The sequence below is a fragment of the Macrotis lagotis genome, chromosome 1, assembly GCF_037893015.1.
Source record: "Macrotis lagotis isolate mMagLag1 chromosome 1, bilby.v1.9.chrom.fasta, whole genome shotgun sequence".
Taxonomy (NCBI): domain Eukaryota; kingdom Metazoa; phylum Chordata; class Mammalia; order Peramelemorphia; family Peramelidae; genus Macrotis; species Macrotis lagotis.
Genome location: NC_133658.1, coordinates 3,292,195 through 3,312,058, shown reverse-complemented (window position 1 = coordinate 3,312,058; position 19,864 = coordinate 3,292,195). Strand labels below are relative to the sequence as shown.

The 19,864-nt window shown below is 48.7% G+C and overlaps 2 protein-coding genes across 4 annotated transcripts in view; both read right to left on the bottom strand.

Annotated features, from left to right (window-relative positions):
• Positions 1 to 961: 961 nt before the first annotated feature.
• On the bottom strand, positions 962 to 3,650 carry TTC32 (tetratricopeptide repeat domain 32). The gene is made up of 3 exons (XM_074195001.1): positions 3,248 to 3,650; positions 2,731 to 2,897; positions 962 to 1,639 (listed from the first exon to the last, which is right to left on the bottom strand). Exons 1-3 carry the CDS (start codon positions 3,394 to 3,396, stop codon positions 1,512 to 1,514), a joined length of 444 nt encoding a protein of 147 aa, XP_074051102.1. The 5' UTR covers positions 3,397 to 3,650; the 3' UTR covers positions 962 to 1,511.
• Positions 3,651 to 5,850: 2,200 nt separating this feature from the next.
• WDR35 (WD repeat domain 35) overlaps positions 5,851 to 19,864 on the bottom strand; it is a 57,686-nt gene continuing 43,672 nt past the window's right edge. For 2 of the 3 annotated variants that reach the window (XM_074194968.1, XM_074194979.1), the window contains 8 exons: positions 17,961 to 18,107; positions 17,288 to 17,420; positions 13,883 to 13,993; positions 12,104 to 12,268; positions 11,580 to 11,720; positions 9,670 to 9,826; positions 6,801 to 7,041; positions 5,851 to 6,641 (listed from right to left, as the gene is read on the bottom strand). In XM_074194968.1, the coding sequence (XP_074051069.1) occupies positions 6,491 to 6,641; positions 6,801 to 7,041; positions 9,670 to 9,826; positions 11,580 to 11,720; positions 12,104 to 12,268; positions 13,883 to 13,993; positions 17,288 to 17,420; positions 17,961 to 18,107 (1,246 nt within the window). In that variant the 3' untranslated portion in view covers positions 5,851 to 6,490. Of the gene's footprint in view, positions 6,642 to 6,800; positions 7,042 to 9,669; positions 9,827 to 11,579; positions 11,721 to 12,103; positions 12,269 to 13,882; positions 13,994 to 17,287; positions 17,421 to 17,960; positions 18,108 to 19,864 lie in introns of those variants that run through there. The other variant, XM_074194989.1, reaches the window with a different exon arrangement.

Here is a 19,864-nt window from a genome sequence, read left to right as displayed (position 1 = left end):
CTAAACTCCAAATGCAACTTACAATGTTTTCCCCCAACTTAAAACCTGGAAAGACATCATGCTGGAAAAATGAATACTTCTAAAAATACCCACACCCAAATGCAGCTTTGTAGACCATCAAACTTAATTTCCTCTTCCTCACACACACCTGTGCCAGAGCTCTCCACTGACTTTGCCAGGCATTTCATGAGAACCACAACTGAGGCCACTGCTGTCTCCCCCTCATGAGGTCACTCGCTCAGAGAGCTTCCCACGTGAAGGATGGTCATTGTGCCTAAGGGGGCTGGCCTGTTGGTTGCTCTCTCCCCTCTGGGGCTTGAAGCACACACAGCAAACCTCTCCAACTTCTCCCTTCATCTCTCCCTCTTTCACCACCAGACAATGGAGATCAGCGGGCAGGGGCACACAGGTTGTGACCCCCACCAGGTCTTCAAAGGCTCTCCATTGCTTGGGAAGGTGCCAAGGTTTCCACTGAATAATCAAAAAGTAGTTTTTGTCATTCTGAGGATGATGTAGATAGAAAAGCATCAAACAACCCAAAACACCAGATGAGGAGGGCTTTGGTTGTGGGATGGACCCTGTAACAATCTGGTAAAGGTCTGAGACCCCTTCTTAGAACCCCCCTTTTTTAATTCATGAGATAAAGGAAACCTGTCATTAAAATTAGCATTTAAATATTTTTTTAAAAAATCATAAACTTGGGGGCAGCTAGGTGGCACAGTGGATAGAGCACTGACCTAAGTTCAAACCCAACCTCAGACACCTAATAATGACTTAGCTGTGTGACCTTGGGCAAGTCACTTAACTCCATTGCCTTATACAAATTAAAAACCCACGTACTCAAGGATCCCACATTAATAAGCTCTGCTTTAGTCTTTCCTTTAAATGCCCACCACAAATTCACCCAACCTGTTTTCAGGAAAACACAAATTCTTTCCAGAATGGAGTCAGACCACCAGGAGACTATATTTTTAAGTTTATTTTCTATTAACGTATCACTACTATTTTTTCCCAGAAAAATTTGTCTTCTAGCAGGAATTTTGCAGTGTTTGTAGTTCCACAGAAGCTCTGGGTGGGTGACTGCCCCCTTGTTTCTGTTGGCTTTCTGAACAAGAAGCATGAAAAGAATCTATGTATGATTTCATACATCTATGTCTTTGAGAATTCTTTGTATAATTATTTTTGTATGACAGACCTATTACAGAGACAAACTGCATACATCTGTAAATCTCAACTACAACAATAAACATTTTTACCAATTCAAATCTTTGAACATTTAAAAATCATCCTTCAACACTAGCACCAAAAATGATTATGTTTTTGGTGGCCCTGAAAATCACCCAAAGGCTTGGGTCACGGGCCCATCCTTGCTCCCATCTATTTATCAAGTGTCTTTGTATCTGACATGGGAATGAAAATAGCTCCAAGGATTCTTCTGCTTTAGTCACTAACAAAAAAATCAACGTTTTCAGGTGAGAAAAATCTGTCAAGTTTCAGTCACAGTAGAATTTTTAATAATTTCTTCTTTGTTTCTCTTCTTTGTCCAAAATAGTCTGTTTTAAACTCAGCATAGCATCTTGAAAAGCAGGATTCAAGTTTAAAACTTTCTGGAAATCTTCTAAAGCTTCGTCAAATTGTCCTGCAACACAAGTTGATGAGAAAATCAGGAAGCATTTTAAATCTCTCCTACAACCCAGTTTCAATACGTGTTTTTTTGCTCTTCTATCTGTTAGGTTTTTGTTTTGCTTTTTAATTTTTCCATCAAGAAAATGCATTGTCTTAAAAATGCCATTGGAAGGAAGGATGCCCTCCGTACCTTCTTCAAAGGATCAAGGGGCTGGCTCTTGGTAGGTCATCGGCTGACCGGGATTCAAAATGTAAAAAGCAAAGGAAAAAAACCTGGAGCATGCACAGCCCTTTAACCCGCCTTTGATGAAACCGGCCCGCATGAAGAGAAGGGACAAGCGACTGCCCCTTTACCCCACTTTTTATCCTGTAAATGCCGACACCGACACTACCAAGCCTTGGACACTTGCTCGGAAAGATTCCTCGGGCCCCAGGGGCCCCAGGGGCCCCGGGCCCAAGTGCAGCCCCTGCCAGGGAGCTGGTCGTGCCCGGCCCCCGGCCCCTGTGCCCCGGCTTTGAGGCGGCCCGCACGCCCGAGCGCGCCCCTTTGGCGGGCTCTGCTCTCACCCCTACTCACGGACACGGCCGAGGGCCGGGCACCGGGCACCGGGGCGGGGCACCGGGGCGGGGTGGGGCACCGGGGCGGGGCGGGGCATCGGCGGGGCGGGGCGGGGCACCGGGGCGGGGCACCGGGGCGGGGCACCGGGGCGGGGCGGGGCACCGGGGCGGGGCACCGGGGCGGGGCACCGGGGCGGGGCACCGGGGCGGGGCACCGGGCGGGGCACCGGGGCGGGGCACCGGGGCGGGGCACCGGGGCGGGGCACCGGGGCGGGGCACCGGGGCGGGGCACCGGGGCGGGGCACCGGGGCGGGGCACCGGGGCGGGGCACCGGGGCGGGGCACCGGGGCGGGGCACCGGGGCGGGGCACCGGGGCGGGGCACCGGGGCGGGGCACCGGGGCGGGGCACCGGGGCGGGGCACCGGGGCGGGGCACCGGGGCGGGGCACCGGGGCGGGGCGGGGCACCGGGGCGGGGCACCAGCGGGGCGGGGCTCCGGGGCGGGGGCACCGGGGCGGGGCAGCGGGGCGGGGCGGGGGCACCTCACCCAGGCGGTACAGCACCAGGCCGCGGTTGTAGTAGGGCACCTCGAAGCGCGGCAGGGCGCGGATGGCGGCCGTGTAGTCGGCCACGGCCTCGGGGAAGTCCACGCGCAGGTACCGGATCTGGCCCCGGTTGTTGTAGGCCGCGGCCAGGTCCTCGGGGCGGCCCGGCCTGCGGGCGGCGCGGTCAAGGTCAGGCTGTGCCCCGCCCCCACCAGGCCCGGACCTCGCAGGGGGGAGGGGGGCCCCTCCCTGCAGCCCCCCCCAGGGTCCCGCCCCCCGCCCGCGCCCCACTGGTTCCGGTCACGTGGGCGCGGCGGCCCGTGGCGATGACGTCACCGGGCCCCCGGACGGGCAGAGGGCAGACACAAGGGGCGGGGGCGGGAGGGGGGCCCGGGCACGTGACCAGGCCCCCCGCCCCCGGGCCTCAGTGTCCCAGGCGCTCGCCGAAGCCGAGATGACGTCACTCCGACGCCGTTCCCGCCCCTCCCCCTCAAAGGGCGCGGTCGTGGCGACACTCACGGGGCGGCGCTCGCTCCCCCGTCCGCGCAGGCGCACTGGCGAATGTAGGCCGAGTAGAGCGCCTCGGCCTCGGCGTGCTCGCCCCGGTGGAAGCGGGCGTGAGCCTCGGCCAGGGGCCCGTCGCCGTCGCGGGGCCGCGGCCCTTCCATGACCGCAGGCTTCCCTCTCCGGGGCGGGGCGCGGCCGGCGGGCGCAGCCCCGGATGTCTCGCGAGATGCGGCGGGCGATGCGCCCTACAGGCGGGAGTCGGCCCCGCCCGACCCCTCAGCCCCGGGCCGGGGCGGAGCGGCTTCGGGAGGGCGACCAATAGGCGACGTCCCGATCGGAAGGGCGACCAATCGGCGCTCGGCACGCCCGAGAGGGTCGCTGCCGGGAGGGTCACGTGAGGCAAGCCAAAGCGAGAAAGCCCGCGCCCCCCGCGCCCCCCGCGCCCCCCGCGCCCCCCGCGCCCCCCGCGCCCCCCGCGCCCCCCGCGCCCCCCCGCGCCCCCCGCGCCCCCCGCGCCCGGCTCCTCGCGTGACGCGGCGACGGGACTCCCGGGCGTTCCTGCCCCCTCGGAGGGGCTGAAGCGCGGCCAGAGGGCGGGACGGGGCGGCCGCGGGCGGCTCCCCGGATGTCAGACCTGCGCACTAGGGCGCGGGGCGGGGCCTGGGCACGTGACCCGGCCCGCGGAAGGGCGCCTCTCCGCCCCCCCCACACGCCCCGCGAGCCCGGAGTTCGAACCCAGGCCCTGACACGCGGGAGCCGTGTGACCCTGGGCGAGTCACTGACCCCGCGGCCAGGGTCACGGGGGAGGAGGAGGAGGAGGAGGAGGGCCGCAGAGCCCCGCCCGTGTTGGACGCCAGAGGGCTGAAGGACTCCGCGGGATGCCCCCGGATGCCCCCGGGATGCCCGCGCGGAATCCGCCTTGAACCTCGCTTGTAGGTGGCTCCTGCCTCGCCTCGGGAGGAGCCCTGGGACCCTGAAAAGGGCGGCTGTCACCCGGGGGCTGCGGCCCCACCGCGTCTTCTAGGGAAGAAATGGACCCCCATGGGGGTCACCACGGCCCCGGTGCCACACCTGCCGCTTCTCCTCTGTCGCTGCAGGATGTAAATGGGGCAGACCTGGCCCGTCGTCCACCCCGCTGCCAGCGGCCGCCGATGCAGCCTGGCAAGGCAGTGGACACAACGCGGGATGCTCTAGGCAGTGCGCGACCTTGGCCTCTTGGATGCCCATCCAAGCTCTACGCGAGCCACGGTGCCCCTTCGGCTGGCTCGGGGGCCGTCGGTATGAGTTCTCCACCCGGTGCACCAGGGACTTGACGTGCTTGGGGTAGGCATTTCCACCACTCACCAATGAGGTCTAGTTCACACACTCAATGCGACCTCTGAAGCCGAGATGCCACGAATACGGACGTGAACACCAAGAAAACCCAGATGCTCCATCAGCCAGCATCGTACCATCCTCACGGGCGACCATCAATGACGGCAAATGGACAAGTTCATTTCCCTCTTCAGGAAGGAACACACTGAGGCTGAAGTGACACATTACCAGGACTAGCTCAGGATGTGGGGGGTTCCAAAAGAAAACGTGGGAGAGAAGTATTAGACTGACCACAAAGCTGAAGATCTACAGAGCCTCTGTGCCGACCTCATCGGACAGCCTACCAGTGCCATGTCAGGAAACTGAGTCACTTCCACTTAAATTGTCTTAGGCTCTGGCAGAAGATCCCAGACCCTGAAGTCCTTTCTTGAGCTAAACTGCCAAGCATTCCAACAGTGCAACTACAAAGGGCTGGACACATTATGGCCAGATGCTTGCCAAAAAAATTATTTCATGGAGAACTCACACAGGGTAAGCACTCACCAGGGGGTCAGAAGAAGCAATACCAAGACCCCCCTGAAGGTCTCCTTGAAGAACTTTAGAATTGATTGTACAGTATGCAAGACCCAAGCCCAGGACCGCCCAGCATGGTGTGCCCTCATCATGGCTCTATGAGCAAAGGCAGAATGGAAGCAGCTCAAAGGAAACGTGACATAAGTTAGAGGACCCACCCCAGATGTTCACATGGACTATTTGTGCCTGACCTGTGGTAGAGCATCCCGAGCTCGTATTGGGCTGATCAGCCACACTCGGATACACTGTCATTTGGCTCATACCTAGCAATGTCATTTTGGTCTTCTTTGATAATGAAGGACAAGAACCAACCAAGCACATCTCTTTCCCCTCCCCCTTTTTTTTGGTCAGTCAATTAAACTAGGTCTACAGTTATAGGTTAGTAGCATTCAGAGTAGAACACTGGCCTTGGAGTCAGGAGGATGAGAGTTTGAATCCAGCCTCAGACACTTGCCACTTACTAGCTTGTGTGATCTTGGACAAGTCATTTAATCTTGATTGCCTCATCTCCAGGGCCATCTTCAGTTGACCTGATCCAGATCTGGTCACTGTATCCAGATGGCTCTGGAGAAAGTGAGACTGGTGACTTAGCACAACATTGCACTCAAATCCAATTCATGTGCTTCTCATGGCATCACCTTCCTGATGTCTTCTTCAAGAATGAAGGACAAACCATCATCATCTACTATATGCAGAAGAATTAAGTCAGAAGATTGAAAACTTGGAAGGACAGTAAAGTTATGTGATATTTTATTGACAACATGAGCCACCTTAAGGTTGACAGAAATACACCCTAGAGAATGGAGAAAGACTTCCCACATAGGAAGAACATGTTGCACATGAATTCAAGCTGAACCTAATTCAGGGCTTCACACAAATTCAGGTCAGATAAATGACTAGATTTGGTTTGTTTTCTCCATAACAGAGAAAAAGTTGTGTTTGGGCTTTTTATATAACCTAGATGATTGTCATCCTCTCTGTTAGCCTAGTGATCAGTCCAGAGTACACAGTCCCCCAAGGACAAGCCTGGAGAACAGAGGAGAAGTAACCTGCCCCTTCTGGGAGACTGCCTTTGCCTCACTGAAACTGTAGAATAGTCACTGAACCAGACCAAGAAAGGCAATCTAAGTCCTGGTAATCCCAGAGCTGTTTAGCTAGCCATTTAGCTACAATTAAAGCTTCATTTGCACTCAAATGCTTCAAGCAGGACATCATCTAATATAGACTGGATGCATCTTCCCAGAACAAAACAGAAAGACACCTGGGCTCAGGAAGGAGAGTGTATTTCCTCTTACGAATCAGTGTAGAAGTCCGCGCATATGTGCATATGTCTACCTGGGACTGTACCCTCTCGCCCCATGCCAGCTGTTACCCCACTGAGCTGTGGCACAAGGGACAGAAGTTATAGTTGCTTATCTCCTGGGCCAGAACGCAGTGCTTGCACACGTTACACATCCAGAATTGGTACTCCATGATGGGGCTTCCTGTCGCCACACAAGTAGGAAGCTTCCCTTCTCCCCTGCAAGGATGAGAGGAGAAAATCAGTCCCCAATTCTGAGACTTAGAAGGAGCCCCTCTTCCCATGGACCCCTGAACAATACAAGAGAACACTGAAGAAGAATTCTGAAGGCAAGGTCTAAAAGAATAATAAGAGGCCCCTGGAGAAGGTCCCACTCACCCCTCCAGGAGACTGTCCAGCTCAGACTTGCGGTTATCCTTCGGGGTGTGTTTGGTGAAGATCTCTAGAGCGAGATCCTCATACTGCTGCTTCTGCTCTGGGGTCAGGGTCTCCAAGGACTCCAGCTTAATGAAGGCTTTGGAGCAGGTCCCAAAGGCTCGGCTGGCACAGCCACACAGAGCCAGCAGAGAATAGATCTCCACAGCAGGGATGATGTCCTCATAGTCCCGCAGATGGAGAGCTAGAAACCCAACACAGACATTTAGTGGGTCATTACAAGTGTGGCCCTGCCATGGGGCCAGGGAAAGGCCTTGGGGGAACAGAGGCCGGGAAACGTAGGTTTGTGCTGATCACTTAAATACACCTTAAAGATGTGCATGAAAAGGATGGAGGTGTACTCAGCCAGAAGGCTATACACATGGGGGCACACACACACACACGGGGTCACACACACACACACACACACACACACACCCATCAGCATTCTTTGTGCTGCTTAGTCTTTTACTGGAGTAAAGGAAAACATGGTGTATTGAACGTGCAATTTTGCATCACTATGTCTGACTGCAATCCGAGGCCCCCTCACCCTGGCTGCTAAAGTGCCAACAGACTCATTCCAGCCAGGGTGGGCCACCAGGAAACCAATTCTTTGGCCAACTGACCCTTTAGAAAGTAAAGGAGAATTCAAAATTACTTCCATTCCTGTCCCATGGCCATCTAACTCTCCAAAGATAAGAGCAGTGAGGGGGAGGTCTAAAGACCACACCCACCTTAAGCCACCCACAAGCACTGATCACAATGGTGCCATTCCAGAAATGTGGCCCTTGTCCCTTTGGACACCAAATGGAGAGTTACTGAATAGAGGGAAGAAAAATATTAATAATTGTCTTTCTTGCCATAAAGGAAACCCAGAATATGAGGAAGGTGAGGCCAAGTACAATCGTTCATGGGATCTCCTTAGAGAGGCAAATCAAAGAGCTGGTTTCATCACCTACCCAAAGGCAACAAGGACAGTCATTTACTGTGTTCCTCTCACCTTGCAGGGTCTATGAGGAGCCAAAGCAAAAGGGTCCCCATGAGCAGAAATGCCAGGAACCAAGAAGGAAAGTCTGACAAGAATGGGGCAAGAAGCCCTGATCTATCCATATTGACTCTGGATGGAAGAAGAGGAATGGACAGACATCCTGAAAAGCAAACAGCCAGAGAAACCACCTCCTCATGGGTCACAAATATACTCCATTCAATTCAGTGTTTCTTGAATAACCCCGAGAGGAAGGAGTCAGAGAAGCAAGCCACAAACCGGATGGAGAGGGACAATGACAGGCTCAAGATTCCCAACCATCCTGGGATGGTAGAATATGGAGCTGAATTGAATCAGAGACACCTGAAGCAACTGAACTCAAGTCAAAGTGAAGTTTTATGCTTTCAGAGATTCAGTAGCACATGCATATGAGGTGAACGAGCCTTGTAAACAGCAGAATGTCAATTCAGTGTGAGATCATGGAAGGGTCAGGGACTCTACAAAGAAGGACCAAATGTTCAAGCATAAAGCAAGGCTGGACAGCCCAGCCTGCACAGGTGCTCCTTGGGTAGCTCTAAGCACCAGATTTCAAAAGGACTCTGACAAACTGGAGCACAAAGGGGTCCTGAGCACCTAGGAATGCATTCAAGAGTCAAAAGTGTATGCATGAATCCATAAGAACTATTATTACATGGAAGAGGGATGCCCCAGAGGGCAGAGCCAGGAACTATAGGGAAAGCTGCATGCAGAGGCCCATTGAGGCAGGATGTCAGAAAGACATCCCAGATTGGAGAGGGGTGGCCTGCGGAGGAAGTAAGCTCCTCATCACAGGAGGTGGGGATTCCTGGTGGAGAAGGGCTGGACCAGATGCCCAAGGGACATCCCTTCCAATGCTCAAATTCTGTGACTGAATCCAAGGTCAGATGAGCTAAGTATACTGAGGCTCATTGTTTATGGGAAGAAAGAGAGGAAAGATCAAAATGATCAAAAACCCCAAGAGGAGGGAAACTAACTCAGTGAAAGACCTTGAGATCAAGCAGACAAAGCAACTGAGAAAGGTGGCCCCCATGCCCCCATGTCATGTAAAGGAGTCCAGCCATTGAGGACTCCTTAATGCTGCTAGTCAGAAGAGGCTGAGGTCCCTGAGCATCCCCACGAGAGAATGGAGCCCCAGCAAGCAGTCCCTAAATCAATTAGGAGGGAAAGGAGAATTGGGAGAGCAGAATTGGTGGCTGGCACACAGAAGTAATGGGCAGAATAAAAAATTTGACTCCATGTTGGCAAATCACACAAGAAATAAGGGAGAAAAACAACAGAATAGGAATGCAAATACACAAAAATGACAATCTGGAACTTTTAAAAGCAAATGTGCTATATCAAATTGCCTTCTCTCAGGGAGAGGAAAGGAAGGAAAAATTGGAACTCAAAACCTTGCCAAAAAAAGGGGGGACTGGTAAAAACTGCAGTTGCATGTAGTTGGAAAAACAAACAAATAAAATATATTTCTAAAAAAAAGCAAATGTAATCTCCCTAAGAGCAAAAATAATTTATCTCAGAGACAAGACTATAGACAATTTGGGGTATTACAAGTCTCCCAGAAGTGAAATAGTAAAGTTAAAAAAAAAAAAACCTGAATACTATTATGCAAGAAATAAGAAAACTGTCCAAAAATTCTGAACACATACAAGTAAAACACCAAAATCAACAACAAAATATGATTTGAAAAAACCTACAAATTGCCTCCAGAAAAAGCCCAATGCTTCAAATTTCAGTCCCATTTTTGTGAATAAAACAGACACCGTCTCTGTGACAGATGAAACAATGGACTGATCTAAAGGCCACGCTCACCTGTTTTCAGAGCAGTATCCACATAGCCCTCATAGAGCTGTCTCTGGGCAAGAATGAAGAAGTGGTAAGCTTCAGCCCCTCTCCAGGCATTGTCTGTGAATCGATTAGCTGAAGACAGGACCTCCTCCTCCAGCAAGCCAGCTAAGGCTGAGGTGGCCTGCAAACAGTGGGCCTGACATTGCCTCTAGGAAGTGACACAGCCCCTTCCAGAGGCAGCAGGTAGTTGGGGGGGGGGGGGCAACTGAGCTGATCAAAAATCCCTAAGCATAAGTCAATTTTTTAATGATAATGATGGTGAAGCCTCCTTGGCATACTAATATATAGGATTTTTAGCAGCCAGCCCCAGGTGAACCAAAACACAATGTAGTAGTTGTAATGCAAGTCACAGTCTCTGAGGACCCTGACAGAGACCAGCTGACACATCTCCTCAATAGTAAGGTCATCTCACTCCTGAAATCAGGTTTAGTCCTCAAAGATCAAGCTCAGCAGAGGATTCCCATGTTTCATGAAAGAGCAGTTGGGCTCACAGGGCCAAAGCCTGTCCAGACAGGGGGTCACCTGGCTCAGTATTGAAGGCAGAAGGGGCGGTAAAGGAATAAAGATTTACACCACACCCCCTTTGCGCTAAGCTCTTCATAAGATCTCCTTTGAACCTCACACAACCCTCTCAAGTGGATGCTATTACTCTTCCCATTTACAGACCATCAACAAGTACAGTGAGTAAGATCTGAGGTCCACTTCACCCCTTAATAAAGTGCCATTGGCTCTGAAATCTGCCTCCATCTTTAGAGTAAGGGAGACAATATTAATTCCCATACTTAACTAAACTCCATGTGAAAAGCTTGACAAACTGCTGTTCTGTAAGAAATCATGAGTGGGCTTCAGAAAAGACTGGAAAGACTTGCATGAACTGATACTGAGGGAAGTGAGCAGAACCAGAACATTTTCCCCAGCAACACTGCATGGTGATCAATTATGATGGACAATGTCCCTCAGCAATTCATTGATCAAGGACAATTCTGAAAGAAATGCCATTCTCATCTAGAGAAAGGACTAAGAAGTCTGAATGCAGAACAGAGCATAATATGTTCACTTTTTAAAGCATGTTTTGCTTTTTTCTTTCTCATGCTTTTTCCCCTTTAGTTCTAATTCTTCTTTCACAACATCACTAATAGGAAAATAAGGGGACTGGACTAAATGTCCTCTGAGTTTCCCTTAAGTTCTCTCTCACGCTCTCACTCTTTCTCTCTCTCTTTTTTGTTTTTTGCAAGGTAATGGGGTTAAGTGACTTGTCCAAGGTCACACAGGTAAGTATTAAGTGTCTGAGGCTAGATTTGAATTCTGGTCCTCCTGACTCCTGGGTGACGCTCTATCCACTGAGCCACCCAATAGAGGCAGCTGGGGAGCCACTGGCTCCAGATGGCTCTGGAGGAGTAAATGAGGCTGGTGACTTAGTACAGCAGTTCCTGCCCCCCCAGATCCAATTCACAAACTTGTTATGGCATCACCTCCCTGTTGTCATGGTCTTCTTCAACAAGGGACAAACATCATCATCATCATCATGAATATGGAAATATGTTAAACATAAATAACCTCTATCAAATGACAAGCTGTCATTGGGGAGTAGGAAGGGAAGGAAAGGAGGCAGGAAAATCTGGGACTCCAAAGTTCGAAAAAGGATGAATGTTTTAAACTATGCATATAATTGGAAAAAATAAAATAACATTCAATAAAAATAAAATACATACCAATTTCATCAGTGACATTTTTCAAGGCAATGAAGCAGTGAGGCAAAGATAACAGCCCTCAACTATGATGATCTTCCCTCTCAATACAGCCCAAAGCTCAAGAACATTAACAGGAGGAGGCAAGCCCCAGGTGAGAGCACAGAAGAAGGGGTGATCTCTCACCTCTGAACTCTTCCCTTTCACCTTTCCCCTCTGGGCATTCTTCATCTGCTCATGGTACTTCTCTATGAGCAGAGCTGACAGCACATAAAGCTTCTTAACTCTCAAAGGCTTGGTCCTTTTCTTGGCCTCTTCATCTGCAATCTTAGAACAAACAATCAGGGTAGCAGCACGCCCCCCCCCACAAAGACCCAAATTTCTTAAACCACACATAGAAGATCCCACTGTACATCAGCCATAGGGCAGTAGTTACTGCCCCAAAAATAAATGAGCCTGAAGAAAGCTTCCATTAGGTGCCTGGGGAGCTTTCTCCTCCTGTGAAGTCCTACAAAGTGTTGGCCAAATGAGAAACTCCCTTGCCAGGATTACAGCCACTCTCTCGTCCAGCCTCCACTTTCTATGGACAAGGAGCCAGCCCCAAGAAGTGGTCCAAAGGGCAGACAGACCCGGAGGCCCTCTGGGCCTTAGCGGGAGATCCTTGACCCACCATGATTCATGACTTGCTCCCTGAGAGGGAGAAGTCATACCTTGAACATGAGTTTAGCAGCATCAAAGAAGTAATTGGCTTTCCGGTAAAGCTCTATGGCATCCAAAGTTTTGTTCTTTTCCAGCAGATGAGATGCATAGCGAGCCAGCAAGGATCCGATTTCCTTCATGCTATGATTTTTCGCCAGCTCGACAGCTTTGTTCCACTGCGGGGACACAAGAGAATTGCAGTCAAGCACCGAAAATAACAGGGTTTCGAGAAAAGCTTTGAAAAGAGCTGGGGGGCTGTGATGCCTCTAAACCAAGCAACTGAGGCCTGGGAAGGAGAGACTCAGCTCCTGGCAACTGACCCACTGCGTCCTGAGATGAACACGACCAAGACTATGGGTCACCTGTGCATTCAAAAGAGGCTCCGCACTTACAGCGATATGCCACTCTATGCACATCCGTGCCCAATGCAAGGAATACAGTCAAGGAGAAGGTGCTATCTCAGGGAAGAACAGTTCGATATTGTTTGTCTAAAGGCAGCAGCACCTTCACAAAAACTGTCAAGTCCTACTCTGCGGGCTGGTCACAGGATTCTCCTGTCATAGTAGAGCATTTTCATTTATCTCATTTTGAATCTTTCTACAACATCAAACAGACATAGGAGAAAGTGAAGCAAGTCAAAAGGAGTCTATGGAGAAGTCCATGTGGTTCCTTCCCCTGGCTATGACCAAAGGAAAAGGCAAACAAACTCCTAATAAAATGCAGGAAAGGGAGCAGCAAGGTGGTTCAGTGGATAGAGCTCTGGCCCTGGAGTTAGGAGGACCTGAGTTCAAATCTGGCCTCTGTCACTTAATAATTACTCAGCTTCTGACCTTGGGCAAGTCACCACAGATGCAGTGTATGCCTAAATATTGATAAGAGCCAGGTTGAAGGGGAAACCACCAAGACTTAATATCATGAAAACCATCTCTTACTGTTGAATTACCAGAATCTTAATATAAAACTTATCTCAGACATGACAAGTCAGATGGAACCAGCTGCATGGCTTTCCTAATTGAATTTATGATATTTATCCTTTAAAGTCTGTGGACTTCCTTCTCAGAAAGTTTCCCACACACCTCTAGCTCCGCAGATGTTTAGGTCAGAAATCATTGGTGAGCCGACCAATCCATTAATAAACAAGAATACATACTTGTCCCCAGGAATACCTGGATTCCCAACACAAAAGCTGGCCCTCTACGTCACTTATCCCCATTGCCTTGCAAAAAAAAAAAAGACACAGAAAAGGATGAGATGGCTTCTGGAGACAAAACTACCAGGCTAACATTTAGCCCAAATCAACAAGTGTCTTTTTCTGTCAGAGACCAGGCCCTGTCCTCGGGGTGCTTACATTCTTTATGGGAGAAACAACATGAACCAAGATGAGTCAAGACAGAAGACAGGAAATAAGCACAAAGTCATCTCAGGACTGAGGAAAGGCTTCCGGTGGGAGGGAAAACAGGCTCCTCAAAACAAAGACAAGTGCCCCAATCCTTTGTGAGACCCAGGCACTCCTGTGTATACACACACACACACACACACACACACACACACACACACACACACACACACCCCTACAGCTCCAGGACTTGGGGTCTTTGGCAGGTGCTCAACACATGAGTGATCCCTTTTCTTCCCCCAGATCACTAGCCCCTGGCTCTGGCACCACCGAGGGCTGATCCCAGTCCTGCCTGCTCTGCTGGTCCAGTCATCCCTTCTTTCAGGGGGGTACAATCCCGGGTCACAGAGGAAACATGGATGGTGAGAGCATGCAGGACTGCTCCAATCCTCACCTGGTTCATGTGAATGCAGCTATCCACGGCTGCTTTGGGTTGGTTGCACTTCAAAAAGGCGGCCACGGCCTGCTCACACATCCCGACCCTTACAAACATCTGGGCAATCTCCTGCAACAACATCACACAGAAGTCATGTAATTACTAAAATCAGGGTCTGCTCAAAAGACACTGACCAGGTCCCTGGCCACTGTTCTGCCAAATGAAGCAAAAGGGTGGTGTTGGGGTATCCTTAAGCAGAATAGGGGGCATCTTCTCTTTCACTCCACAGACATGCCCACACAGATCAGGGTTCATTGATTTAGAGGTGGAAGGGACCCTATCCTCTAAGGGTCTCCCATTTTAAAGAAGGAAAAAAACAGAGAACAAAGGTGAGGTGACACAGGTTGAAGAGGCAGGATTTGAAACCAAGTCCTCTGTCTATAAGCCCAGGACCCCAAAAGCTCCACACTTCTCCTGTGCTGTGAATAGGAGCCTCATCTCTTCTCTCAATCTTGGTGGTCAGTAAGTAGGGGGGACAGGGCAAGTTGCTTAGGGTAAACTTGGAGCCTTGAAGGCATACTCTAGAGAGGTCGATCACTGGCCAATCAACTCCAGATACTTAGGGGAAAGCACAAAGGGCTAGATTTCAGGGAAAGGACCACCACTGCTTGACTGACCTCTCCATTCCCAAGACAAGCAGCCAGGGTGTCTTCATAATAGTCCTCCCCCAAAATCAGTCCATGTCTTTTTGCCATTCTTCCAGACATACCCCCCCTGCCCAGATCCCAGACCCAAACCCTGAGGCCAAGAGGCCATATATAAGCTGTGACTCCCACAGTTTCATGAAACTCTTCCCTCAGAGAAATGGCTGCTTGACAATATTGATTATGTACTTAGAACTCTAGAAAATCAACTAAAAAAACTACATGAAAAAATTAACAACTTCAGCAAAGTAGCAGGATATAAAATAAATCCACGTGAATTATCAGCATTTCTATATATGAACAATAAAGTCCAAGGGCAAGAGAGAGAAAGGGAAACTCCCTTTAAACTGGAGATATAGACAACATAAAATACTTGGGAATCTACCTCCCAAGACAAGGTCAGAAATAATTACAAAAAATTTTTCACACAAATGAAATCAGATCTAAACATGGTTCATATCAATTGCTCATGGTTAGACTGAGCTAAAATAATAAAAATGACAACTATACCCAAATTAATTACATATTCAGTGCTATACCAATCAAATCACCAAAAAACTTTTAAAGAGCTAGAAAACAATAATTTAAAAAATTCATCTGTAGGAACAAAAGGTCAAGAATATCAAGGGAATTGAGGGGAAAAAATGTAAAGGAAGGTGGCCTTGCTCCCCCAGATCTAAAACTATCCTATAAAGCAGCAGTCATCAAAACTGCCTGGTTCTGGTTAAGAAACAGAGTAATGGATCAGTGGATTAGGATAGATACAAAAGAAACAGTAGTAAATGTCTATAGCAATCTATTGTTTAACAAACTCAAAGACATTAGCTTCTAGGATAAGAACTCACTATTCAACAAAAACTGTAAAACAGAATGGCAAAAACTAGGCCAAGAACCACATCTCACACCCTATACCAAAATAAGGTCAAAATGGATATAGGATTTAGACAAAAAGCTAATACCATAAACTAATTAACCAAATACTCTAACAGTCAAATCTGTGGAAAGGGAAGAAATTTATGATCAAACAAGAAATAGAATACATTAAAAATTACAAAATGAGTGATTTTAACTATTAGTAAATTTAAAAGTTTTTGCTTTAATAAAACCAATGGAGTCAAGATCAAAAGGAAGGCAGAAAACTGGGAAACAATTTTTACAAACAGTGTTTCTGATAAAGATCTCATTTCTAAAATATATATAGAAAACTAAATCAAATTTATAAGGTTAAAAGTCATTCCCCAATTGATAAATGGTCAAAGGATATGAACAGACAGTTTTCAGATGAAATTGAAGCTATTTATAGTCATAAGAAAAAATACTCCATATTATTATTGATTAGAGAAATGCAAATTAAAACACCTATCAGATGAGCTAAGATAACAAAAAAAAAAGGAAATTATCAGTTCTGGAGAGGTTGTAGGAGGATTGGGACTCTAATTAACTGTTGGTGAATTGTGAGCAGATCCAGCCATTCTGGAGAGCAATATGGAACTAAGCCCAAAAAGCAATAAAATGGATCATACCCTTTGACCCAGCAATACCAATACTAAGTCTATATCCCAAAGAAATCACAAAAAACAGGAAAGTTTCCCATCTAGCAGCTCTTTTTTTGTAATGGCAAAGAATTGGAAACTGAGGGGATGCCTATTTTTTCAATTGATATTTTAGTTTTCCAATTACATGTTAAGAATGTTTTTCAACATTTGTCCAATGCATTTGACTATTTTTAGGTTACATGATTTTCTTCCACCCTCCCTTCTCACCCCTCCCTCCCCTTGACAGCAAACAGTCAGGTGAACATTGTACATACTCATTTGTGTTTAACACGTTTAAATATTAGTCATTTTCAGTATGAAGAATTAGAATTAAGGGAAAAGAAAGAAAACCATGAGATAGGAAAGAAATACGAAAGAGAAATTTTTAAAAAGTGAATGTAGGTTCATTCAGATTCTGTAGGGTTTTTTTGGTTTGGTTTTTCTTCCTCTGGATGTAGATAGTTTTGTCCATAACGGGTCTCCTGGGCTTGTCCTAGCTCTCTATATACCATAACTTGTTCCGCCATTCCCCAACTGATGGGCAGACAGAATGCCTATCAACTGAGGAATGGCCAAATGAGTTACGGTATATAAATGTTAAGGAGTACGACTGTTCTCTAAGAAATGAGTAGTCATACTTTAGAGAATTATGCAAAGACTGGCATGGACTGATGCTGAGTGAAGGGAGCAGAATCAAGAGAACACTGCATATTAACAACAACGTTCTGGGATGATCCACTATGATGGACGCAGCTCCTCTCTTAGAGAGCTAGGACAACACTAGGAGACCTGTCACAGACAATGCCACCCAGATCCAGGGAAAACAAACAGGGAATCTGAATGTACTATGTTCACTTCTATAAAACTTCTCTGATGTTTTTCCTTCCTATCTCAAGGTTTTCTTTCTTTCCCCTTGGTTGCAATTAGTCCAAAATGACTAATATGAATATATGTTTTAAAAAAAAATTAAGAAATGTCTGCTCTGAAGCCTTGGTCTAAGCTCTGACAGTGCCTGTGGACAAGACCCTCACTAAGTGCTCTCCCCAGGTCTGACCACCCAAGCCCAACTGTGCTTCAACCCCAAGGGCAGAAGGAGAAGTTCCAGATATTCTTCAGGGCCAGAGTCAAGGCTCAAAAGTAACCCTACCTAGGAAAGTGCCCTGACCTCATCTGAAAACACTCACAGGAAGCAGCTTGTTGTTTTCGGGCAGGGAGTTGGCCAGATTCTCAAGACCCTCATAGTCTTCCAACATGTAGTAACACTCAGCTAAGCGCTCCTGGTTTCGACCTTGTACATAATACTGTACAGCATTCAACCTGCGCAGACAGAGTGCAGTAGTTAACATGATGGGCCAATGGATGGACCATGGCTGGACACCACCACTTTCCATGCTAGAATGACCAGCTGGGAGCCCTCAATAATTAGATCTTGTCGCCCACCTCGTTCCACCATGACCGTGACTGGGGTTCACTTTTAATCTCTCCACCATGGCCCTGATGATAAGTACATGGTATAAAGGAAATGGCTGATGATTTCTTGAAGGAAAAATCAACATATTCCTCCTTAAAAATGAGTCCCACAGGAAAACCCTGCTCTATGGTACTGAGAGGAGAAGCAAGTTGGATCCCCAGCTCAGCCCAATCTTCCAAGTCTAAGTGTCCCCACTAGCTATGGTGCACAGCCCCTTCCCTCATGTTAGGTCACATGCAAACACTGGGGTTGTCAAAGGGCTTGGGGAGACAGGGAAGGGAAAACTCCATTTTACAGAGGTGCCGGGTCTTCCTGCCTCCAGACCCTGTGGTGCCCCTAGTGACCTAGCCTCTGTTGCTGTCCTTGGAGCAAGTCTAGACAGATACCATTTTTGTCGATCAGCAAAGTAGTCTCCAATGGCATTGTGGGCTTGTTCCAGGAGGTTGTCGTCAGCATCACCAGACCCTGTCTTCAGTAACTGGAGGACTCGGAACCAGTCTCCCAATTTCAGTCGAAGGCCAATGGCCAGGTCCCTATGGACAGCAAGTACTGGAATCACCACAACATCAGCATCACGTTACCCCCATGGGGGGAGGGGGGCAGACAAGAGGATTCTGCCTCTGAAGGGCATTCTCATGGGCTTTCTAATTCTATCCAACAAGATACTCAGAGAATGTTTGCCATCACTTCTTGCTAATGGTCATGACCTTAATTGGTAAAAGATAAACACACTCCATGAACATTTTTCTATGCAAATGTGCAGTGTACTTTCTGTCTACTCTCTCCAGAGGACAGGGCTGTATCTGGTGATTTAAATGAGGTCTCCCCGCTAGATGAAAAGCAGGAGGATTGGAGCTGCTTTTTTCCTTTCTTTGTATCCCCAGTGCCTGCACCTCTATAGGTGCTTAATAAATGCACATTCCTTGACTGTATTCTCATATAACTGATGTATTAATAATCAGATCTAACCTGAGCTACACATAGTCCAGGATAAGAAATATGCTTGATTCTTATTTGGTCTTCTGCCCTACATAGAATAGGAAAAGGAAACAGGTTAAAAACCAAAAATTGAATAATTATTCCATCCAACTGCCAAAAATGGAGTTCAAAAAAATAAAGGTTGAATGCAGTCTCTTAGGTTCTAACATTTTTATTTTTTATTTTATTTTTTAAACTATGTATAAACATAAATTAGACCCAAGACCTTGCACAGTCTACTAAGGGAGATAGTTTGCTCAGAATGGCAGTCTCAGAATGAGGTCACTTAGCATTGAGTGGAGCAAACAATAAACACTAAATAAGTGCTCAATACAGAACAGGACTTCCCCTCACATCTCAGACAACCAGCTACACCAGCCCCTTTCCAGCATCCCCTCCTGGTTCCTGGTTCTGCCTTCTTCCAACAGGCAGGATACTCAAATGCCTCCTCCCTGCAAGAAGCTGCCAACTACCAGTAGGCTGCATACTGCGCCCTCAGAAGTCAGTGATGCCTCCAATTGATTCCACCCAGACTGATCCCTTCTGGCTGCCTCTACCCAAACTTCTATTGAGGTGTGGCCTCCTCATCTCCAAGTTCCCTCCAGAACCTCCCGTGATACCGTTCTGGGTCTTTTTCAAGACTCAACGTGATGGAGAGGATGGCAGAACCTCCACCTCCCACTTGAGTCAAACTGCCAAGTTCACACACTCCTCGAGCCGACCTCCTTCATAAACCCCCAGGCAGGAACAGTCCAATTGGACAGCAGCTCTGAGTGATGTGGACATGGTGAGGGAATGGTGTTGAGGCTGCAAGCCTCCAGCCTGAGGAGAGGGAGGGTGCCCCTGCCACTGCCTGGATCAAGCTCTCCACCACATTTGAGAAGAGCACGGACAAGGCCAGCAGATAATGGGGACAAACACAGGATCTAGAGGGGCAGAACAAAGAGCCAAGGTTGCAAAGAGCCCTCCGGGTCTTGGGAAGCAGTGGGGGTGGGGATGGGGGGGGTTCCCATTCTGGGCAGCTCCAAGCAGAGGCCAGATTCTGCTGGGGGCTATGTGCAGTGGGGCTTTCTTTCAGGTGTGAGCTGAACAAGGTCCCTCCCCTCTCTACAATTCTGTCATTCTCATCTCAGCTACTCCTCTATCCTTCCCTTCTCTCACTGCCTGGTGCTGCTGACCCAGAACCGGGTCACTTCTGCTGGTCTACCTTTCAAAAAATTCTCTAAGTCCAGAGACATGGACAGGAGACTCCCCTTTCAGTGGGAGAGAGCCTCAGAGAGGAAATTCTACTCTACCAAATGCTGAAGAATAC